The sequence below is a fragment of the Pygocentrus nattereri genome, chromosome 11 (assembly GCF_015220715.1).
Source record: "Pygocentrus nattereri isolate fPygNat1 chromosome 11, fPygNat1.pri, whole genome shotgun sequence".
NCBI classification, from domain to species: domain Eukaryota; kingdom Metazoa; phylum Chordata; class Actinopteri; order Characiformes; family Serrasalmidae; genus Pygocentrus; species Pygocentrus nattereri.
In genome coordinates, this window is record NC_051221.1 from 39,444,594 (window position 1) to 39,469,828 (window position 25,235).

Genomic DNA, 25,235 nt, shown 5'->3' on the forward strand with positions numbered 1-25,235 from the left:
AAGTTTCTTCCTAAAGTGCAACAGCTCATTTATGATGGCATGACAAAGAGGCTTTGGTGGACCATTTCGTTTTGCATTATATAACACAAACAAGATGTTTATAGGGCAGTGCTACCCAGATCCCACCTTTCTTGGCTGCAGCCTAGCTGGAACACAGCTTATGTTACATGTGTGCAACAAGCTGTTTCTTTTTTTATGGCACAACTAAACTGTGCTGGGTTTCTAAAAAGCACAGATATGTTTCTTAAAAGGGTGACTGAGCATCACACTGAACACTCTACCGGTGATCTTATCAAGAGGTGCAATGATACGCAAATTTCATGATAGAATCTGCATCACAGTCTTTGCATCACAATACATTTTTGATACCAAATTAGCAAAGAAATATAAGCAAAGCTTCTTATTTATTTAGTTATTTATTCATTGATAGATAGATTGATTGGTAATTCCCCCAAAAAAGCTTCTTAAGGGATTAACATGTCATTTTCTTAGACATCTAAGCGATAAAATAAATAAAAATAATATAAAAACGTGCAAGATGTATATTACATGCTTGTTGTCATGATTGGCTCCTCCCACTCCTCCATGTGCTTTTCTGTTTACTTTGTATCGTCCATGTGCTTCTTTGTTTGGTTTCCTCCCGGTTCTGACCCTTGTTTCTTGTCTCCGCCCCTTGATTGTTTATACGATTGTTATTTCCACCTGTGTCTTGTGAACCCTCGTTAGCCCTCTGGTATTCTAGTGCAGGTCTTTGTTTGATCGTGTTTGATGTATGCTTGTTTGTATGTTTGATGTAAGGCTTGTGTGTGTAGTATATGTATTAATTGAAGAGTTTTTGATAAGTGTTTGGACTTCTGTGTTCCTTGTCATGTCTGTCCCTCCTGCTCTTCGTGTTGGCTACCTGACCCTGGACCGTCTTGACCCTGATTTTGGATTTGCCCATAATAAATCTCGCTCGTCTCCGCACATGCGTCCGCCTCAACATCGCACCTCGTTACACTTCTAATAACAAAGTTAACGAAAAAGTAGAAAAAAGAAAAACATTTGTGGAATATAAGGCTACATCTCAAAATGACCAGCTGAGCTTTAAAGGTAATTCACAATCTGACTGGCTGAAATGAGTGTGAAAGGGGATTTTCTAACGTGCCTCTGGTGTCTATGTCCAGGATTCTACAACCGAGTAGAAGTGCAAATCAGAAGCTTTAAGCATCTCTGCAGATTTATTAGTTTCACCTGTTCTGAACAGCGTTTCCCGAAAGCTGAGTTGAGCAGCCACTGTGGTAATCATTGAACTGTATTTGCTTCAAAGCATATATCTTCTTGTGACCCCCTTAACGGCATAGAATAATATTAACGTGCTTATCATGACACCCCTAATTTTAACAGATTATTTTGCTAATCTGGGCACAGGATGGTGCCACATCGACCCCCCCCCCCCCAACTTCTTGCAGCATATTGCAGTCTGTCGGAACGACTGTGTGTATCGTAAACATCATACAGTGTCAACAATAAATTTCCAAATACTTTTTTATTTTTTTCAGAATTCATTTGTTGAGTTTGTTGACTAATCGTTGCACCCGTAGTGGAGTGGATGCAATTGTCTGTCCATAAGCTGTGTATCTAACCTTACCCATGCTGTTGACTCACCACTCTTTTTCAAGGTCAGAGAACGGGGCAGGGCAGACTGACTGTAGCACGTTAAAGCCGACCTGGAGCTTCTTGAAGTTAAGCGCCGGAAGGCACAACAGCAGTGGTCAGTGAAAGGGCAGACACATTAAAGCCTGCAGCCTGCAGGTACTGAGGCATCAGCCTAGGGTTTGATCAGCTTCTGCTTGGTGCTGTCATGCACTCACCAACTGTGAAGCTGATGCCCTGTAGAAAACACGAGGTCAAGGTGAATGTACTGTACGTCTGTGTTGGGCTGAGTCCAAGGCATTTGCTGCTCATACAGACGTGCTGATGAAAAGGAAGTCGGAGAAGGAGGGAAACGGAGGAGAAGAGAGGCAGACAGGGAGAGATAGATCTGTGGAGACAGCTACAAATGCCAGGAGGAGGGGATTCGTCTTAACGTGTAAAGAGAGCATACGCACATACATGCATGTATGTGTTCACACGCACACATACTGTCTTGCGTTTGAGCTCCAGACGGCCTGGCCTGTCACAGAGGGCACATGTTTGGATTTCCGATTTTTGTATTGCAATTCGCTCTGACACGATTCGGCTTCAATCAGGAATTTCCATATCAACACCTCAGGGAATGCCTGAGTGAAACTCAATCAGGGAGAGAGCAAGTGGGAGACAGAGGCAGGCTGAGCTGAGCCTGCTTAAGACCTTCTTTTCAACTCTCATATAGCTTTGTGTGATGTAGTTCAGACTGTGAGCTATGATGGGGGAGCTAGCACTGTCAAATTATTTAAAAAACAAAAAAATGACAAAAAAATGAGAAACACCCCGATTGTCTGACAATGACTATAGACACCGATCAGCCATAACATTAAAATCTAGGACACCTCATTGGCTGATAAAGAACTAGAGGATGACCGATACAAACTGTGCTGCCACAGATAAGCTATGGTCACTAACGTTACATCTACAAGCTGGACGAACAAGGTAGGACTGGTCATGAGGTAATGAGTGGCCACCGTGTTTAAAACTTCAGCAGCACTGCTGTTTCTCATCCACTCATACCAGTGCAACACACAGTAACACACCACCACCACGTCAGTGTTACTGCAGTACAGAGAAGGATCCACCACCCAAATAGTACCTGCTCTGTGGGGGTCCTGAGGATTAAAGAACAGAGTGGGGGGGGGGGGTAATACACTAACACAGTATGCAGAGAAACAGATGGACTACAGTCTATAAGTGTACAATTACAAAGTGCTCCTATATTGTGAGTGCACCTCATAAAGTGGACAGTGAGTGTAGAAACAAGGAGGTGGTTTTAAAGTTATGGCTGAACGGTGTATGCATTTACATCCATTACAGGAAACAAACTAATGTTTATTTGCTGAGATTAACATGTACATGTTTAACATAAATTTAAATAACATGAGCAGGATGTGGCTTGAATACACCCCCATAACAGACCCTGGCTTTTAAACTTTATACTGGTAACAATTTGTATGGTCCTTTATTGGTCCTGAAGATCATGATGACCATTATTTCCATAAACAATTTGAAACGTTGACTTGTCAGAGTACATGTTTCCACTGAGAATGAGCTTGAGCCCTGAGAATTTGCCTGTGTTTCTGGATGTTGTTGACAGCTGTAGATGCAGCAACAGACATTGTTTATTGACAATAGTTTGGCAATGTATTCACAAGCCCATGCAGTGATATCCTTTAAAGAAGCATGCTGGTTATTAATGCAGTGCTGTCTGAGGGACTGACATCATGGGCACTCAGTTTTCATTTATGCACAGATATTTTTCAGTCTTTTGATGATATTGTGACACTAGACTTGTCCTGGATGCTCCTTTTATGCCCATATTTTATATTATTAGTTGTTTTAGATGTTTTTCAAACATTTCACAACATTCCTTGTTTTAAGTTGCTCTGTCCCAAATTTTTACAAACGTGCTGTGGGAATCATTTTCAGAACTATAATTACAAAAACAACGAATTGCTGCTTTCTGCATTTCACATACTGTCCCAACGTCTTTTGGCATTGTTTTTGCTGAGTATTGGAATCTTTTGAAAAGTTGTTCAGGATTTGTTATTGTTCTATTTTACGTTTCAGAACTCGCAGATTTTTTATCTTAGGCCTGGTGTCAGAAATGTAAGCCATATTATGTTACATTTGATAAGAGTTCACTCTCAGCTCCAAATCTGGACCAGACTGCTGGGCCTCTGTATGATATGAATGTGTTTCTGAGCCTGCCCCCATTTAAACAGTGTCTAATAATACACGGGGCCCAACATGTCTGGCCATCCCCAATGTCACAACGACTTTGTTTGCTGGCACACCTTTCTCTTTAGTATATTCAAGCTGGTTGAAGTGTAGCAATGCTGTTGCGCTAGATTTGTTGGAGAAACAGAATTTGGGGCACGGCCAAGTCAGGACGCGTTGCTGCTCACGCACCGTGATCTCGGTGTCATGGTGTCACGGCCATCTCTTCGGGGGAAGGTAACACAGAACAGAATGTGATCAGTGTGTGATTTGTTTGGTCTGACAACCTGCACACACACTCGCTCACACACACTCCCTCCTGTCTACCCCTTCGGCAAGCGTCCCTGTGAAATGGAAAAAAATATCAATTTCTCCTCTGAAAGAGTCTCTACTCTGCTTTTAAAGGGCCCATTTTCATGGAAAACCTGATCTCCTTCCCTTTTTCGTAGCATAAAAAAATTGACATAGTCTAAAAACAATGAAAACATTTTCAAAACACACCGTTTCACTTCCCTGGCCATATGGTCCATATATGGAAACTAATCTGAATTTATTGCTCCTGTGTATCTTTCTATTCAGCCTACAGCACTTTGCCCAATGCACCATTCTGCCCATTGCACTATTCACTACCCAGTCCTTCCACTTCATATACTGCAAATCAGCCCGTTTTGAATTCAGTGTTTCTGTGATGTCACAAGAATTTACTAATTTATCTCATTTACTTATAGCCACCTATTCAGCCTGCAGCACTTTAGCCCTGCTTATTCCCACTGATATGGTTGGGATAGTGTAGTGGTTAACACCATTGCCTTCTACACTGTAGACTGGGGTTCAATCCCCGACCAGGGCAAGCACCCTACACTATACCAATAAGGGTCCTTGGGCAAGACTCCTAACACCACCTTGGCCTCCCTGTGTAAAATGATCAAATTGTAAGTCGCTCTGGATAAGAGCGTCACCCAAATGCCATAAATGCACTGAAGTTCTAGGGAGTGTTTCAGCTTTTTGAGCAAGGCATAATAGAGGGGGGTCAATCAAAGCAGAGCTCATTTACATATATCGTTTTTAAAGGCACAGTAATAAAAAAGCCTGTTTAATTCTAAGACATAAAGAGAGGCTGGAAAATTGTTATTCATCACCATTTTGATATGTAAAACCATGCAGACGTTATCAGTGGGACCTCAGGGGGAAAAACAAATGCAAGAAAAAATGTTAGATATGGGCCGTTTAAAGATACAGCCTGTTTAATTCAAAAGAACAAAGAGAGGTCGTAAAACGGTCACGTGAAAATGAATTTCGACTGTTTTTGGTACATCAGTGCTCACACACGTCATAAGCGGACCTTAGTAGAAAAAACAAAGCAGAATGCGAAGCCTTTAAAGTTCTCCTCCGTGAGTCACTCCTGTAGCTCTATGCACCAGCCTCCAATTTGGATCTTGGTTCGGCACCAGCGATTTATAGAGTGATTTGCTGGAGGAGGAGCTTTAGTAGTATTTATCTCATTGTAAGCAGTAATAAAGCTCACTCGTTGCTGTTTTGAACCTGCAATTACTCTCTGCCTAACCCCCGCTAGATAATAGGCCACTGTCTCTTCATCTGCTGCTTTTCTTCCTCTCGCAAATTACACCCTCAGAGAGAGCGAGAGAGAGGCAGGACGTTTGTCTTCGCTTCCTTGTGTCAGGTTGCTTATTAAAGTTAGGCTCTTCTGCATTGCCTCTTATTACTTATCTCCCAGAGACTCAATTAAATCCCCTGCATCAGCTACTCTGTGTCTTCTTGTCACTCTTATCTGCTTCTGAGAGCACATTAAAAGGCTGAATTACATCTATTAAGGAGGATTTGAGGTTTGAGAGAGGGACAGAGAGAGAATCACTTCCTTGAGGTGAAACTGAGCGCTTTGGTTTTGTGTGCGTGAGAGATTTCCCCTCATTTCTCTCCGCTCCGTTTTGTCACTTCTGACAGTATTTTGAAAGATGCAGCGTGGATACCGGAGCAGGCTTTAAGTGCTGAGAGTACTAAAAGTCAGTAAACGTCTGCAGAGAAAGTCTCAGGAGTTGATATTTAAGTGCCTTGAGCTTAGCATCTCCGCCTGTGTGTAGATGTAGACACAGAGGTAGGCTTGAGCGGATGTAGCTGTGAGTTATTTGCTGTGAGCCGAGAGCGCGGCAGCGTCAGCAGTGCTGGTGACGTTTCCACTTCAGGACTGATGGAGCTGTGCAAGTTTACACAGCACCCAGCCTAATGCAGGCAGAGGTAAACAGGCCGAAAATATGAAACTGTTCAAACGTGTGCTGCTCGCTGGAGTCGGGAAGGCTGTGTGTGTTTGTCTGCTCCTCAGGGGTCTTATCCGTGAGGCTGAGTGGTTGTGAGGTCCCTATGGCAACAGACAGTGTGAGGTTTACTTAATAGGACTTAAGCGTTCGTGGGAGCATTCGCATTGCCACGTTAACAAGGGCTTCAGGTGATTTTAGGCTGCGAAGGACACACACAGAGTGCTGCTGACGAGTCTAAGGAAAAGTGGAGACCACCGTCAGTATGATTCACTCCACTTTATGTTGTCGTCACCAGAGTGTTTATTGGTGTGTTTACCTCTGTTTTCTCCAGATGAGCCACTGTAATAATACAGATGTTACCAGGGAGCGAATGAACATCATGATAGCGCTGTAATCGTTCTTGCAGTGCGTCTCCAAGCGCCTCTTTTAACATAACATCCATGTCCAGAGTGACTCCTCCACCTGAGAAAAAGAAGCAGACTACATTTTTCATGGTGTGGTCTGTTTGCTGTGCTGGCACTAACAGTAGATCAGTTTGATGAGGAGAAAACATAGAGAGGGTTAGAGGATGCAAGAGAGGATAAGAAAGGTAAGGAGAGCAGAAGAGAGGAGGAGAAAGAGGAGAAGAGAAAAAGAAGAGAGGAAACAATAAGAAGGAAAAAGGTGAGGATATGAAGTGAGAAGAGAAGAAAAGATGAGAGGAGATGAGAAGGAAAATGAAGAGAGGGAAAAGTAAGACAGCAGAAGAGAAGAGGAGAGGAAAAGGAAGAAGAGTAGAGAAGGAAAACAAAGAAGGGAAGAGAGCAATGAGAGGAGATGAGATCAAAAGAAGAAGAGGGAAAGAAAGAGAAGAGAAACAGAGGAGGATAAGAGTTAGGGAGGAGGTGAGAAAGCAAGAAAAGAAAACATCGAAAAAAGGGGAAAGAAGAGAAGAGGGGAGAAAGAAGAAGGCGAAAATGAAAAGAGAAGAAGAAGAGAGGAGAGCAGAGGGGAAGATAAGTAGGAGAAAGAGAACAAAGGAGAAGGAAAAAGAGGAAGAGAAGAGACAGAAGAGGAGAGCAGAGGATATGGAGCACAGGAGGAGAGATAAAAAGAGGACAACAAAAGAGAGAAGAAAAGGAAGAGTGGGGAGGGAACGAAAAGGGAAGTGAGCAGAGGAGCTAGGAGAAAATTAAAGAGGAAAAAGAAGGGGAGAGAAGAGACAAGAGGGGAGAGGAAGAAAAGAGAAGAGAGAAAAAGAAGAGTAGAGAAGGAAAGAGCTAAAAACAAAGAAGGGAACGGAGGAGAGGGCAGAGGAGGAGGGAAGGTGTAGATGGCTTAAGATCAGGGTGGAGTCTGTGAGAGAGAAACAGGAGAGAAGGAGAGAAAAGAGTAGCAGAAGGTGTAGAAAGCTTGGGATCAGGGTGGGGCCTGTGAGAGAGTGACACAGAGGGAGAGGAGGAGAGAGAAAGAGTAGAGGAAGGGGGAGATGGCTGCAGCCAGGGGTCAAAAACCAGCACTGTGCCTGTGACTCACACGCTCTATTTTCGGACACAGCTGTCGTTCTCTTGGACTGGCTACTTGAAGCATTAGCCGTGCATTGTGCCCCATCAGCGGCTGCTCGTTGCTCCTCTCTCATCTCTCTGGATGCTAATGTTAACTATTGTGTCTTGTGCTTATGTTGAACTGGTTTTCTATCTTGGTGCTTTGGTATCACTGTGTCTTTAATTGGCTGGGCCAGTCTCCTTCCCTTATAAGCAGGCTTGTATCCTCATCTGACCCCACTTGACAATCTGCACTGGAAACCAGCTGCACCTGGCCCTCGGACCTTTGACCTTTTGCCCTAATGGGTGTCCCCCCCCAGAAAGCTCCACCATCAGAGTGGCAGCTGTGACAGTGCCAGAGCTTCTCTCGGCGCTACTGAAAGGACAGAGGCGTCCAGTCAAGCTGACCAAACCCGTGTCTGTTTGTGTCATTAATATTTAACTGACCGCCGTGCTTCTCAGTTCACTGGATAGGGATGCGACACGCTCCTAATCTGTACAGTTGAGTAAGACACTGTTCATACGTAATCGTGTCTTATCGTTTATGTCACAGATCATCTTTGTGACCTGATCACAAGTGGATGGTACATAGTGGACACGACATTAGCATCATTGGAACCCCCACCACCCACTACAATAATGCGTCTGTACAAATACCAACAACTACATTAAAAGCAATGTTTACAAAAAATCTGAGAAGTGAGATTAAGCAACAGTTCACGTTCATATTTGCATTTTTTTAAATCTGAAAATAAACAAAATTTTCCTCATTGATGTGCAGCATCCAGTTTTGTCTGCATCTTAACAGTTTGTGGGTTTTTTTTGTAGGCTTTGTGTGTCTGAAGAGAAACAACACACATCACACATCATCTAAACTTTTTCTTTTCAATCACAACAACCAGTTGTGGTACATTTAGCTCAAAGATGCACCACACGTTTTTAATGGGAGATGGTCTGGGCTGCAAACAGGCCAGTCTAGCACCTGCGCTCTCTTACTATGAAGCCATGCAACTGTAACATGTGCAGAATGTGGCTTGGCATTGTCTTGCTGAAACAAACAGGGCCATCGCCAAAAAAGATGTCATGTAGAAGGCAGCATATCTTGTTCCAAAATGTCTCAGCGTTATTGGTGCCCTCACAGATGAGCAAGTACCTCATGCCATTGTCACCCCCACAAGCCAAACCATGACACATGCTGCCTTTTGAACTATGGTGAAAGGTGGACTCGTCAGACCACAGCACGTTTCCACTTTGTGTCGGTCTATTTCAGATGAGCTCTAACCCAGAAAAGTCAGCGGTGTTTCTGGATGTTGTTATGTGGCTTCTGCTTTGCATAGTAGAGTCTTAACTTTTGTGGATGCAGCAACAAAGAATTCCCAAGACGGCTGGGGGATATTCATTGCTGAAGCATGTCGGTTTTTAATGCAGTGCTGTCTGAGGAATTCGAGATCGCTGGCATTCATCGGGTTTTCGCCTTTGCTCTTTATGCACAGACATCTATTAATAATGTTATTGATAGTAGATGGTGAAACCCCTAAATTCTTTGCAGTTGTGCCAAGAGAAATGTTGTTCGTAAATTGTTGACCACTCACTGAGGCGGTTTTTCACAACGTGGCGACTAAGCCTTTCGTGGATGCTCCTGTTTATACCCAGTGATGATAGCATCACAAAGCAGCTGTTTTTCATTCCACAAACTTGCCAGTTTTACATTGCTTGTCCCAACTTTGGACTGTGTTCTGAGCATCACATTTGGAATTAGTGTATATTTACAAAAATCACTCAAATTAAACAATATTAAACTCGTATTTGTACCGTTTTCAGTTAAATACAGAACAGTTTATAAATCACTACTTTCTGATTTGCATTAGTTGTCTTGGGCCTCTGAGTCACCCCCTGAGAACTCCCAAGACGCCTGGGAGTCATAGGCCCCTGGGCACTGGCCCCACTGACCTGGTCAGTAATCCATCCCTGTTTTTATACCTGGCATTTCCCTCTGTCTCAGATGTGTCTCCAGTGACCATTTGTCACTGGTTTTTGGAAGTGGAAGTGTGCCATGCACATGTCCTCCATCAGTGTATTGCTTCCTTTGATGTCAGACATGCAAACTGTTACAAATGGTGCAATCACATGGATTGCTAACACAGCTTCAAAACATATGCAAGACGACATGAAGAAAGACGCTACGCAGCTGCTTTCACTTCTGCTCTGAGGAGTGATTAGGCTATAGTACAGGTAATTAGGCTATAGTACAGGTGATTAGGCTATAGTACAGGTGATTAGGCTATAGTTTGTTGCTGTCAGGGACGCATCATGTGTCTCTGACCACCTCCGATCTCTGAGATGCTCTAGACCCCGTTCACAGCTGTAATTGATGCTTTTTAAATTCGATGTTTGCGCAAATAAACCTTTTATCAACAAAAGTGATGTCCAGTCAGCTGTATGTTAAAAACTACAGAAAAGTTATGGCAGATTTTATTATTTATGTTGATTTTTTTTTTCCCGACATGCTAAACTCAGGAAATAAATAGAAATTGTTGATGTAATTGTGCACAGAGATGTTCTGTTGAAGTTACTATGCAGACGATGTTATATTTCTGTGCACCGTGATATAAAATATGATGACAGCTGTTACACTGTTATATTGCCCTATAGTGGAATACAGTGAAACTGTAGCCCTTGTGTGGCTGTGAATGCAAAGGCCGCTTATTGGGTTTCCTCAGGCAGTGAAGTGTAAAGAGAGCGAGAGAGACTGTTTTGATGTGGGATAGTTTAAATGAGAACAGTATGTTGTGTAAGAGAGGCCTGTTAGACACACAAGCAGCTCAGAGGATTCACTGACACACACTCCAGGCCTGAAGCCCTCACAGCCAGCCAAGCAGAGAGGACATGATCATTCCTCCCTTCTCTCCATCCATCCATCCATCCATCCATCCATCCATCCATCCATCCATCCATCCATCCATCTCTTTATCAGAGTTCAGCATTTCCCTTTTAACCCATCCCTTATTTTGCTTGCTTCCTCTTTTGCTTAGTTGAATAAACAGCGAATGTCTCTGACTCATTTCTATTCCTTGGATAAGCACAAAATCTCTCTCTCTCTCTCTCTCTCTCTCTCTCTCTCTCTCTCTCTTATTTCATTCCCCACTTCTCTCTTAACTACAGTAAATCTACACCAGGCCATTTTGGGTCACTCCCCTCCTCCTTTTTGTTTAATTTACTCAGAAGGGGAGGGGACGTTGGAGATGTTATCTCCATTTTCCATCCGCTGCTCCAACTTTCCATTTCTTAATGCAGCTCTTGTGCCCCGTGCAGTGTTAAATGGTTTCCGTTATTTCTCCTAGAACAGAAGCGTTAGGATTTCTAGATTCTTTTAAACAATTTCTTACACCTTAAACCTTGCTGTGGAAATGCAAGTTATTTTTAAAGGAGTTCTAATCAATATACAAACATATATTAGTAGGATTGTGAAGCGTATGATTATGTAAGTGTGCTATGAATGAAAAAGATCTTGTTTAATTGTAGTTGCAAAAGATTAAAGTTGACAATAAATCAATACAAATAAACAAGTAAACAGTGCATTGTGAATCTCGGTGTGTGTGTTAGCTTAACTATACCATCCAACATCGGCTTCAGCTATTCAGTCCTTCATTAAATGACTTCAGCTTCTACTGATAAATTCTATCAGATCCAGGTAATAGCTGAAGAACATCGAGGCGCCAAACCTGTTTTCTTCTGGACTGGTGTCCAGTCTTATCTGCTAGGGTCGATGTGGCTGCAGGTTTTTATTCCAACAAAGCAGGAGCTCGCATGATCAGCTCTTTGAAGACTGACCAATTGATTAAGCAAGCAGAATCAGCTGCGCTCTGCTCTGCATGTTTGGAATGAAAACCTACAGCCACACTAGACCTTGGCGGATAAGATTGTTCTAACTCTGCTTCTAATCAATATTACAACTTTTTAAGTTTTTCATCAGGCATAACATTATGACCTTGTTTATCTATCCTTGTTTCTACGCTCATCATTCATTTTATCAGCTCCACTAACTATACACTCACCGCCCACTTTATTAGGTACACCTTGCTAGTAAAAGGTTGGACCCCCTTTTACCTTCAGAACTGCCTTAATTCTTTGTGGCATCTTCAACAAGGTGTTGGAAACGTTCCTCAGAGATTTTGGTTGGTTGTTTGAGTTCCTGCTGTCTTTCTATCATCTGGAACCAGTCTGCCCATTCTCATCTGACCTCTCACATCAACAAGGCATTTTCGTCCACACAACTGACCGCTCACTGGATATTTCCTCTTTTTCGGACCGTTCTCTGTAAACGCTAGAGATGGTTGTGTGTGAAAATCCCAGCAGATCAGCAGTTTCTGAAATACTCAGACCAGCCCGTCTGGCACCAACAACCACGCCACGTTCAAAGTCCCTTAAATCCCCTTTCTTCCCCGTTCTGATGCTCGGCCTGCACTTCAGCAGGTTGTCTTGACCACCTCTACATGCCTAAATGCAGTGAGTTGTGGCCGTGTGATTGGCTGATTAGCTATTTATCTTAACAAGCAACTGAACTGAACTGAAGTGTATAGGTGCACTTTGTAGTTCTACAGTTACAGACTATAGTTCATTTGTTTCTCTGATACTTTGTTAGCCCCCTTTTACCCTGTTCTTCAGTGGTCAGGACCCCCATGGACTCTCACAGAGCAGGTACTATTTGCCTGGTGGACCATTCTCAGCGCTACAGTAACACTGATGTGTTGGTGGTGTGTCAGTGTGTGTTGTGCTGGTATGAGTGGATCAGACACAGCAGTACTGCTGGAGTTTTTAAACACTGTGGTGAAAAGTGGTGTAACAATCCCATCAGGCTGTTTATTTAGTTTATTTATTCACTCAGTTTCTTCCAAATCAGCCTCACCAAAACTTTGATTGTAGTTAGACCCTGATGACATAAAGGAAGGTTGCATTTCATCAGTCATAGACTTTTTTTTCTGCCCAATTCTTCCATGTTAAGCTTGCTGACATAAAGCAATCAGTGAATCTAAAGTACTTTCATTTGATTCCTGTGGGGGAAGGACAACTAACTGGTCTCTGTGGGGCTCCTTCGTTACCAGGACACTGAGAGGGGATATGGTTTTTAACTGTGTCCTCAGATGTGTCGCGGCCAGCGAGTCTACGGGGTGTGCCTGAGTTAGCTTTCTACAAACACTAATGTCTTTCTTGTCTGGGCCAAGTACAGAGAAAATCCCTCTTGCATGCGTGTCCTGAATCAATGTGTTGAGACAGCTGATGTCGTTTCTTGATTGATTTCCATGGATCATCTGATTAGTTCAGAATGCAGTCATTTATCTTCATTGGAAGGTGCTGCTTTCAGATCAGACTTATCCCACATATCATCTCTGGGCGCCAGTGATCCTGGCTGGGTTGACGTGTGTCCGTCCTCGCCGCATTTGTTGTGATAGCAGGCAGCCAGAGTCTTTGCTCCGCACGGAATACTAATACATGATTCCTTTAATATTTAACGGAATACCAACCCAACTCTTAAAAAAAAGACATTTATAGTAATATAACTGGCTGAGCGGACTCGTGGAGCTTATTTAAATATGGTATGTGATTGCTGCACATAAAATGATGTGAAAACATGGATCAAACCTAGTCTTGGACTAAATTGCTGTGTCACTGCTGAATCAAGATTGAGAATTCTTTTTAGTCCAGGATTAGTTTCCCGAGTCTGGGAAACTGTCCCAAAGAGCACTTTTACCCTGAAGCATTGTTGTTGCTGTCTCATTGTGATATGTGTACTCTCTTAGCTGAGTACATAAACATACACTCACCGGCCACTTTATTAGGTGTTCAGTAGCTTGTTATCACAAATCGCAAATATAGAGGTGGTCAAGACAACTCGTGCAGACCGAGCATCAGAACGGGGAAGAAAGGAGATTTAAGGGACTTTGAATTTGGCGTGGTTGTTGGTGCCAGACGGGCTGGTCTGAGTATTTCAGAAACTGCTGATCTACTGGGATTTTCACGCACAACCATCTCTAGGGTTCACAGAGAACGGTCCGAGAAAGAGGAAATATCCAGTGAGCGGTCAGTTGTGTGGACGAAAATGCCTTGTTGATGTGAGAGGTCAGAGGAGAATGGGCAGACTGGTTCCAGATGATAGAAAGGCAGCAGGAACTCAAATAATCAACCAAGATCTCTGAGGAACGTTTCCAACACATTGTTGAAAGTCTGCCATGAAGAATTAAGGCAGTTCTGAAGGCAAAAGGGGGTCCAACCTTTTACTAGCAAGGTGTACCTAATAAAGTGGCCGGTGAGTGTATACAGTAGAGGCTGCTCTACTAAAGTGGAGACCTTCATACGCTGATGTTCTTGTTGGGTGTATTTCTTTATTATCTATTGTTATAGATGCTACATCATTTATAATGACCATTACTAAATAAAAACAATATCAAACGTGACTTGTTCAGTTGTTCAGGTTGATTTCTAGTGTGTTTAATAAGCTCAATATGAGTGCCCAATTATATAAGTAACTGAAGAATCAACAGATTGTGTTAATGCTTTAATTGAATAATCAGAGTAGAATGTAGAATATATGATATGGCCAAAAGTAAGTGGGCACCATCACAACTATATTAACTTTTTGGACATCTCATTCCAAAACCACAGGCGTTAGTAATTCCAATTCATCCCAGTGGTGTTCAGTAGGGTTCAGGTCAGGGCTCTCTGCAGACCACTGGAGTTCCTCAACACCAAGCGTGTCTAAGCATGTCATTATAGACCTCGCTTTGCGCTAGATGCTTCCATTTCACAGTAATAGCACTTACGGTTGCCTGGGGCAGATCTAGCAGGGCAGAAATTTTACAAACTGAAATTTCACTAACCTTAACAATTAAGGTGCCATCGTTTTTTTGGCGGAATCCTATCACAGTGCCATGTTTAGGATAATCCATACTATCAATGTTTGTCTGTGGAGATTGCATGGCTATTTTATACACTTGTTTGCAGCAGGTGTGGCTGAAACACCTGAACTCAGTAATGTGTCCATATCATTTTTGGCCACTTAGTGTATTTACTGTCCTCATGCAAGCTGCTAGCTAATCAGAGCTGATCCATTGTGAACGCAAATTTTAATTGATAAATGTATTGATAGAGTAAAGTGTAATCGAATATTCATTGCAGCTCCACACTCTTAACAATAAAGGTGCTTTAATTTTTTGATGCAGTGTCATAGAAGAGCTATAGAACTCTAAAAAAGCCCCTTCAGTAATATTTCAGTGTCCTTAAGGAAACTCTCAAGTGGTAAAAATTCAAAAGAAGAGTTCTTTTGGGGACCAGAAGTGGTTCTTCTATGGCATCACTTCAAAGAACCTTTTTGGCACCTTTTTTCCAAGAGCACATATTGAACAAAAGTATGACTAATTAATTGTCAAGTGTATTTTATGTTTTCTATGCATGGCATTAAAATACATTGCATGCATTTTTTACTCAGGCAGCTTTTACCTTTATTAGCACTATCTGTCTAATTTTACCTGTAGAGCAAATAGAGCTGCTCTGCTGGACAGAGTGAGCGTCTGGCACAGCTTCTCTTTGTAATGCTCTGAAGAGAAGATCTTTTCTCTGATGTGTGAAAAGAAACCTTGTACAGACAGTGTGTGTGTGTGTGTGTGTGTGTGTGTGTGTGTGTGTGTGTGTGTGTGTGTGTGTGTGTGTGTGTGTGTGTGTGCTCATGCGCGAGATAGCACATTGCTCTCATATCTTCATAAGGCAGTAATATGCTGACACAGGGCCGGTCCTGAGCTGAGGCCTGTGGGCAGCTGCCTTGCACTGTGGTTAAGTATACTGCCCCACACACGTCCAGTCCACACGCGAATGCCTCTCAGCTTACACTGTGTTTTTAAATATAAAAACACTGCCAGGGTCCCGTTTCAGCCACTGCACCCGGCCAGCACCCTCCAGCACAAAGCTGTTACTTTCCTTTATGCTCCATTCATGAGTGTGTTCATTCTCCCCTTGGGAGGTTGTGAATGCTTGTTTGTATGTGTTTGTTTTCATACATATTCAGAAAAAATGCCAGATTATGGTTAAAAACCAGAGAAAAACAGAGCTAACCTACAAAGTTGGCCAAAAGGCCTCTGACTTTGTGAAGTGCTTTTAAATAAAAAGCCCATTTCTCCATTTATTTTTTAATATATTTATTTATTTTACTGAAAGGATAAAGGTTTAGAGTTAGGTCCTTTTCACCCTGTTCTTCAATGGTCAGGACCACCACAGAGCAGGTATTATTTGGGTGGTGGATCATTCTCAGCACTACAGTGACACTGACGTGGTGGTGTGCTAGTGTGTGTGTTGTGCTAGTCTGAGTGGATCAGACGCAGTGCTGCTGAAGTTTTTAAACACCTCACTGCTGGACTGAGAATAGTCCACCAACCAAAAATATCCAGCCAACAGCGTCCTGTGGGCAGCCTCCTGCGGGCACCGCGACCAGACCACTGATCACTGATGAAGGACCAGAATGTGCAGCAACAGATGAGCTACTGACTTTATGATCTACATGATCTCTCTGACTTTATGTCTACAAGATGGACCAACAAGGTAGGAGAATTTTAGTGGACAGTGAGTGGACACAGTGTTTACAGAGGACCTGTAAATCTGCACTTGTAGAGTAAGTAGAGCTGATAAAATGGACAATGAGAGGACATGGAACAAGGTGTACCGGTCAGTGTAGCAGGACCCTAGGACATTGTATGTAAACAAACGTGTGTGGTTGTGTGTGGGTGATGTTTATTCCTGTGGGTCCAGGCCTTCTCTTGCGTGTTCTGTGTCACTTGAAATACTCTGTGTCTGTGGCTTACTGATATCGGTAGCAATAGTGACAGCAGAGGTGTCCAGATGTGGAATTCCTTACATTCTCCACTTTCCCTTCACACTTCTCTTACCTCCCCTCCCATCCAGCATTTTCTCCTTCACTTCACACAGGCTAGTACGAGACGTGTGTGTCCTTGGAGAGGCTCCTCGGGCTTTATGTCTTGACGTCACTCTCAGACGTTGGAACAGCAACTGGCCAGACAGTTTTTTTAATGATTTGAAATGCAGCTTCACACTCATCACCCATACTCCAGCTGCCCTACTGGAGGAGAGATATTAAAGTTCTTAATTGTTATTTCTTTTTATATGTCATGAAGTAATAATCATTTTTCTATCATTTCCTTGCTTAAAATGTCATGCATTTGGTGGAGTGCTCACTGAAAAGGGCTCTGCATGTCCCTGAGACTCCCTGTTTACAGTTAAAGATTTTCATGTTTAAGCTATAAATAACTGCAACAGATAATAGCTGCTAAATCATGACCACTCACAGGCCACTATATTAGACGTTCTCTTACCTACAAGTAGCTCCAGCATTCTGGCGCACAGTTATGCCCAGTTATCAGTTATTATCTAAATCTCTGATCTTTTCCGGGTTTGCAGACATGCAGACTTAACGTGTGCATTATCGAGACAGTCCTCAGAGCTGCAGGCTGTCTAATTCTGCCATTCATTCCGGCTGTAAGGGGGATAACGCAGATTTTTGCAAACTTACAGAAAGACCACCTGGGCTGCAGACTTCAGCAGACTTTGCTTGTGCAGTGAAAATCACAGAATGACGCAATGAGTTTCAAATAAGCATTTAATAAATGAGTACAAAGTAAAAATTTCAAAGAAATAAAGAAGTACAGTGCATATGAAAATGTGCAGAACTTTGTCAATATCCGCCATAGGAGGGAGTCGAGCGGAAGCTCCCCCTCGTTAGTGCTTTTTATGTGCGTGCAGCCCTGCGGCCTCGCGGATTTGACGTGATGACATTGAGCACTTCAGCGAACATCACAAATTTTAAGTCCAAAGTCTGTGAAACTGGATTCTGGAGTCTGAAGAATTTGATTGGGCATTAGAGACTGTAGCTCATCTGATGCGATGCATGATTTCTGTCATGCTCTAGCCCTTCATCTGTGGTCAGTTTCTGACTGTAGAACTGCTTGTGGCTGGATGTTTTTGGTGGTGGGCCACTCTCAACCTAGCAGTGACATTGGCGGTTTGAAACCTCCAGCACTGTGTTACACTGTGGTACACTTGTCCCAGCACCACACACACTACCATGGCCCTGCCATGCCAGTGTCACTGCTATGTTGAGAATGCTCCAGCTCCCAGATAATAGCACTTCTGTGGTCAGAAACTGACCAGTGATACTGTAAATGGGTCTGTATGACAGCAGGTTGGCTACACTGTGTAATTGTAAACTCATACTGTGACCTACTGCAGTGACCTATTACGCCTTCAGATAACACCTAACCTACCACGGGATTAAGCTTACTCCAGTCATCAGCTCATTTTTATTTTTTGCATTTTTATTTGATTTTTTTTTACTGACAAAAGTTGATTTACCATCATTAATCATGCTTGGCATCAGTATGGCTAGATGCTTGGATAAACAGTGGATAGTGAGTGTATATTTTGTGTGATTTGTATTAGTGCATCATTATTATAGTTGATACCCTGTTGGAGAGGATTTTCAAAGCAAATTGGGCCTATCATATGAAATTGACAGTGCTGTTAAGCGACGACATGTTATAACGAGACAGAAATAGGATACGGTTCACATGAATGTATCACAGCTTATAACCAGCAGCACCCCTCCAGCGCCGGTGGCTGCTCAGGGAGTGGTGGCCAGTAGACTGCAAGTGCAAGTCAGGGTTCATTAAGCAGAGTGGAACAGGTGTTTTAATCTCCTCCCTGTCTCTCTTGCTCGCTCACTCAACTCTCTCTGCATGCATTAACCGGCCACTGACCCCAGCTACACTGCACCTGTTATCCAAAGCTTCCAGCAATCCTTCCGAAACCTCTGAACTTCTGCAATAGTGGCACATTTTTCTCTGGATGGGTTTGAGTGTGTTGTGGGGAGCCTTGCCAAGTGTCATTTTGCTGTAAAATATTCTGGACAAATGGTGGGTTGGTTTACAGAATTGGACTGTGTGGTTTCAGAGGAGGCTTCACTTTATCTACAAGCAGTTCATCAGTGGTTTTTAACTCATATAATGTTTCACTCATTTAATAGATATGTGTGAAATGAATTGAAGGGGAATTCCACCAAGCTTTTAAAATTTCTGCATAGTTTGCCATCGTGATTTGATGGGTTAGTTTAAAGGGACAGAGACAGGAGCTGGTTGGGATTTCTAAAATTTGATATACTTTATTTACAATTTAGTACATTTTAATTACTAACTAAGGTGACCAGTGAGCCTGTAACGACGAGCGAGGAGGGATGAGCTGGGATAAGCGAGATTTATTATGGGCAAATCCAAAATCAGGGTCGAGACAGTCCAGGGTCATAGAGCCAACATGGATTGATCGGGGAGCAGACATGAAAGACAAACCAGAACAAACAACAGTACATAAACCAGTACATCCAACACAAAGGGCAAACACAGGGCTTAAATACAACAGGGCTGATGAGGGACAGGTGGAAACAATCAGGGGTGGAGTGACGAAACGAGGGGGCTGGACCAAAACAAACGCACATGGGCTAAACCAAAACACAAACACATGGACAGGACTGGGAGGGGCCAATCGTGACAGAGCCTACATGTGTATTTAGAATTTTTATACATATGTTGTACTTAATAATGGTACAGTGTAATATCATACTGGCAAAATGTTCTTTAAAAATAATCTTAGTTTTAATCTTTTACGTAACTGTGTCTCATGCAGAGAAAAACTTTCTCTAAGGGAGCTTTTAAAGGCATTAAACTCTTCAGACGTCTAGTTCAGGTACCTGTAGTCGTGTCAGTTGTGTAACTGTGAAATGTTAGATTGTCATTCATTCCTGAATGGATCTGATTGGCTGTTTTTGTCTCCAGGGCTCAGGCATGGGCGAAGCACATACAGGATGACCTCGTGGAGCTGATTAACGCTGAGAGTGGCATGGAGCACCTCGTTAAGGTAATGTCACCTGATCCGTCCCATCCCTGCTACTCTGCCTTTTCATGAATGACACGAAATGGAAATTAGTGACTTTTATTTGCTGCACAGTCACTTCTCAGAGCCTCTGTGCTAGAGTAGACTGCCATGCCTCTCAGCTGCACTGTCTTCCATGTGCTCGGTAACCACATGGGGACTGTGAAGGCGGTCTTGCCCAGGGCTCCTCTGCTCTTTGCTCTTTCCGCTGATGCTCCACTTAAGTTTCCTCGTGATGCCATGTTGAGGGCCTCCATCAGGCTTGCTCATGAGTTAGGAAGAAGACTGAAGGCCCTGCAGTGAAAAGCGTCAAATAATAAAGAAAGACTGCCGTCCTTCTGGAGGTTTAGCGTCAGATGAGTAAAGACCCCCTGGCTGCTAAATAATTGGCTATTTGGCATTTCTGAGTTTTGCTTGCCACTGAAATATGCCATGATATGTCGCTCACCCTTAATTCTCTGTAATGTATGTATCTTGCATTAACTCGCAAGTTGTTTTTTGTGAATGACTGGACAGTAGGGGCACAAACATGGTCTGACAAGAGGGGCAGCATCATGAGGATATAACCTATATATGGGAATTTACATGTAAAACTAGGTGAACATTAGCTCCTACAGTTATTATAGTTATTATATATCTATGTGTAATGCCTTATGCCTTTTGGGCCTCATTCAACAATATATATATATATATATATATATATATATATATATATATATATATATATATATATATAAAACTTCAGAAACTTTGTGAGAACTGCTTAAGTGGGTTTAAAGAACACATTTCTTCTTAAGACTGTGGGAGGCAAATGCAGCCAAAGAGGAAATTAAATTGAAAACAATAAAATATAAATGCAAACCTCTATTTGCCATTTCTTTTTCCAAACATCCTGCCAAAATTGAAAATGAAATGAAATGCCTTAATTTGCAATTTTATTTTTCACATGAGCACATGAGGTTTGCATTTACATCTTATTGTTTTCATTTTCTTTCCCTTATTGGCTGGATTTGCCTCCCATAAAGAACTGTTGGTGAATGAGGACTGATATTATTAACTATAATAATGACAGTGTATTTTCTGTTATATTCAGTATTCAGCATAGAGATTTGTTAATTTTCTTTTCACTGTATGTCACTTAGTGATCTGCTTTGTTGTTATTAGCTGTTTTTGGCATAGTTTCTCAATAATGCAGAATGGGATAAGAATGAGTAAGAAAACAAAGGGCTGATAATAACTGTTTGGTCCTCTGATCTAGCCAATCAAGGACTTCTGAAGAAGTTACTTAGGTGTAGCAGGTGTCGCAGACTGTTCTTGGAACCAGGAGTTGCATAACTTCAGATTTTTTGAAGTCAACCTTTACTTTTTTCGCTCATGACTTCTTGAATAAAAGCACAGGAGAAGGGATTGTTTTGCAACAAGCCACTTTGAAAATCTGACTTCAAAAACCTGAGACAAAACTCCACAGGTCAGTAGAGCATGACGTGCCCTTACCAGCAAGTCCTGGATTACATTACTAGACTTGAGGGAATCCACCTTAGGCGCACCATAGACAACCTTGCCGTGGCACTCATCCCCAGCAGAGGTCTGGAGGGCCAGAGACATTTAGGACGGCGTAACTCAGTGAAAATAAGAGCATCTGACTTCAAACTTTACATGTTTATAGGGTGTTCCGTCTGCTCTCCAATGACACAAGACTTTTTATTGTAGTGTTTGGGAAAACAGAGGTAACCACGTTCAATATCAGATCTTTGAAGCACTAAAGATCAGTGGAGATCAGTGCTGTGCCTTTTCCAAACGAGCTCTGGATTGCATTGTTAGCCTGCAGGGAAAAGCAGATATGATTCCAAAATCACCAGGCTCCTCACCTGAGGTGTCCAAGTTGTTACTGTCATAATCACTTGATCAGTGACTACTCGACATCAACAAGCTGATTAGTTGACTAGTCTGTGTGACCCTTAGTTGGAACTAGACTGTAAGAAGTACGTCACCAGGACCAGGGCTGCTTACTACAGCTCTAAGTTCTTTGACACATCTAGATGTAAATGTCTGTATAATCTGATCGGTTGTCTCATATTCATCTTGTGAATATGTCTTCAGCATTGTCTGCAACAATGAGCAAGATATTATTTTGTTTTGGCTGGTGTGTGTTGAGGTTTTATGTGGTAAATAACACGAGTGCACTGCCTCTATATTTGAATGCTGCTGCTATAGCTGTACTAAATGCCATAGCATAATGGTACATGATTCATTGTGCTGAATAGCCAGTGACCTTTTATTTTTAATATAGCGCTTTATTTGATTCATGTTATTTAAACAGGTGACTAATTGTTTGCCTGTTATAGAGCAAATAATCGTATCTGCAGTTGTTTGCAAAAGTTTGGCTGCCCCAGTTATATTAGATTTGGGTTGATTTTCCCATTCTGCACATTTCAACGCACAGTCACTGTTTATTTGCTGAATATAACACATCAGGAAAAAGACATAATGTATAAAACGTGGCCTGTTGCAAAATTTTGTCTGTAAAGAAATTGGAATCCGTAAAAAGTGACGATGGTGCATCCCTACTGTTAAGAAAACGTTTGAATGGTCATGAAATTGACTTTGACATTCTCTCTCTCTCTCTCTCTCTCCCTCCCTCTCTCTCTCTCTCTCTCTCTCCCTCCCTCTCTCTCTCTCTCTCTCTCTCTCTCTCTCCCTCTCTCTCTCCCTCCCTCTCTCTCTCTCCCTCCCTCTCTCTCTCTCTCTCTCTCTCCCTCCCTCTCTCTCTCTCTCTCTCTCTCTCTCTCTCTCCCTCTCTCTCTCCCTCCCTCTCTCTCTCTCTCTCTCTCTCTCTCCCTCTCTCTCTCTCTCTCTCACTCTCTCTCTCTCTCTCTCTCTCTCACTCTCTCTCTCTCTCCCTCTCTCTCTCTCTCTCTCTCTCTCTCACTCTCTCCCCCTCTCTCTCTCTCTCTCTCTCTCACTCTCTCCCTCTCTCTCTCTCTCTCTCTCTCTCTCTCTCTCTCTCTCCCTCTCTCTCTCTCACTCTCTCTCTCTCTCTCTCTCTCTCTCTCTCTCTCTCTCTCTCTCCCTCTCTCTCTCTCTCTCTCTCACTCTCTCCCCCTCTCTCTCTCTCTCTCTCTCACTCTCTCCCTCTCTCTCTCTCTCTCTCTCTCTCTCTCTCTCCCTCTCTCTCTCTCACTCACTCTCTCTCTCTCTCTCTCTCTCTCTCTCTCTCTCTCTCCCTCTCTCTCTCTCTCTCTCTCTCTCTCTCACTCTCTCCCCCTCTCTCTCTCTCTCTCTCTCCCTCTCTCTCTCTCACTCTCTCACTCTCTCTCTCTCTCTCTCTCTCTCTCACTCTCTCCCTCTCTCTCTCTCTCTCTCTCTCTCTCTCTCTCTCTCAGACTTTCCATGATCTTAAGGAGCGCTACAGTGTGGAAGAGAACAACGCTCATCAGCTGGTGGCCAATGCTGCCCTCAACATTGAAAATCTGCTGGCCAACCGCTCCAAGGCTTTAAAGGTGAGCGCCTACTGTGGTCTGATCAGACAGAAGTAACAGAGCACAGAGCCCATCTAAATGATTACCCCCCCAAACTCAATAAGAGCCAGACTACAAAAAGGCAGGGTTGTGTAATAAAATCAGTGTTTATGAAATTGTATTCTGATCTGTGCTGCCGAGGCATGGCACTGTGTGATTCACGATTGCATCATGTTATCTTTTCTGCATTGTCTGTTTGGTGAATGTGTGGGTCTTGTATCTCTTCCTCATTACGTGGCCCCAGTCCAGGCAGCGGAGCTCCATCGTAACTGAATTAGAAGCTGCAGGTGGTTCTCGTCTAGATCGATCGGCATTGATCAGAGGGTGGCAGCAGAAAGCAGTCTAGAGGCGGGGTGGCGCTGTCCGGTCCAGGCCTATAATTACGCTGGAGACAGGAACACACCTCTATACGCAGCTGGAGCTGGAGGGGTCTGCCAATGTGAGAGCGGACCTCCGCGGGGGGGCCTTGCTGATGGAGTTTTTAAAATGTACAATTTGCTCAGCCAGCAGAGAAAACACCATCTGTTGTTCTTGCTCCTGTGTGTGTGAGTGTGTGTGGGTCGGTCGATGTTATGAATGTTTAACCGCAGCCACCGAGTGGGGGTAATGTACGGTCCAGGCAGAGAAGGTGCTTTTATTGGCGAGCATTAAACACATCACTGACAGCTCGCCCTGATGACTAAATGAAAGTATTGACCTTTCCTCACTCTCTCTCTCTCTCTCTCCCTCTCTGGTGGGCACACACGCATGCTGGCTCGCTCTCCCTCTCTCTCATTTCGTGTCCTCAGGCCTGTGGAGGTGCAGATGTGAGGTTGGTGGTTATTGCAGGTGGCTGCAGTCACAGCAGAGCTCAGAGCTGAGCTGAGGCTCCGGAGCAGCTCTGTCAGTGTCTATTGTTGGAGCTAATGGCCTTCAGTCGCGGTCACCATGCCCCGAGAGCCCCGCATTGTCCTCATATGAACCAAATTGGAAAATTACATGAACACACACACATTACAACTTGACCATGAGAGGCTTTCAGCGTGCCCAACTTCAGAAGCAGTGAAGAGGACCAGTGTAGCCTCAGTCTCTCTCGTCTCTGTCTCTCTTCCTTTCTTATTCTTTTTTTCTCTTTCTTCCTTCTCTTTTGTCTTTTGTTCTTTCTTTCTCTCTTTATTTGTCTGTCTCTCTCTTCCCTCATTTCCCCCTCTCTCTTTCTGTCTATCTCCTTCTCTTTCCTCTCTCTCTTCCCCTTTTTTGTTCCCCTCTCTCTCTCCTTATCTGTCTCTTCTCTTATTCTTCCATGTCTCTCTCTCTCTCTCTGTCACTCAGTCTCTCACTCTTTGTCTCTCTCAATCTTTCTATCTCTATTTATCTTTCTTTCTCTCTTTTTCTCTTTTTTCTTCCCTCTCTCTCTCTCTGTCTCTGTCTTTCTCTATTTCTCTTTCTCTGTGATGATAAAGACAGATGCAAAGTAGTCATCGGAGATATTCTGAATAGTTTTGGAATAAATTTACATTTGACTGATACTATTCTCCAGGGAGTCTTACAGTAGTGCTTTGTTGTTAATGGAATACTCCAGTATTCCTCTGCCATCTCTGTCTGTTTCATCTGTTAGCATGTGGACATCCCTACAGACGATAACATCTCTGTGCTTACAAAAGAACAGAAAATTCATTGACTCAGAACATCTGAAGCACCTGCCTGTTGATTTCCATCACCAGCGTTCTAAGTCAGCAGGTTCTCTGTTCTGTAACTAAGTGCTGTGGAACACATCTACTTGATTGTCTGTGGTGAAGTTTTCCTTAAAGCTAGAAAACACATAACGTATCATTTGTACAGGACAGCAGGAACGAGGAAGACACAGAAAACGCCCCTTTACGTCGCCTCAGTTTCTTCTGTAATGCTTCAGCTCCTTCCCAGGCAGCACACATCAGCCACACCCATTAAAACAGTATCAATCACCCAGACTGCTGCCGATGGACGCAGCCCAATTAAAGGCTCCCTCTAATCAACTTAACCTTAGTCAATCTAATCCAATCCCAGCACTCACAGAGATCACATTCAACCCA

The 25,235-nt window shown here is 43.1% G+C and overlaps 1 protein-coding gene across 2 annotated transcripts in view; it reads left to right on the forward strand.

The window, feature by feature from the left end:
* Nucleotides 1-25,235, forward strand: part of cacna2d1a (calcium channel, voltage-dependent, alpha 2/delta subunit 1a) — a 172,985-nt gene that overhangs the window by 10,748 nt on the left and 137,002 nt on the right. For both annotated transcript variants that reach the window (XM_017706447.2, XM_017706448.2), the window contains exons 2-3: nt 19,570-19,651; nt 23,050-23,166. In XM_017706447.2, the coding sequence (XP_017561936.1) occupies nt 19,570-19,651; nt 23,050-23,166 (199 nt within the window). The remainder of the gene's footprint in view (nt 1-19,569; nt 19,652-23,049; nt 23,167-25,235) is intronic.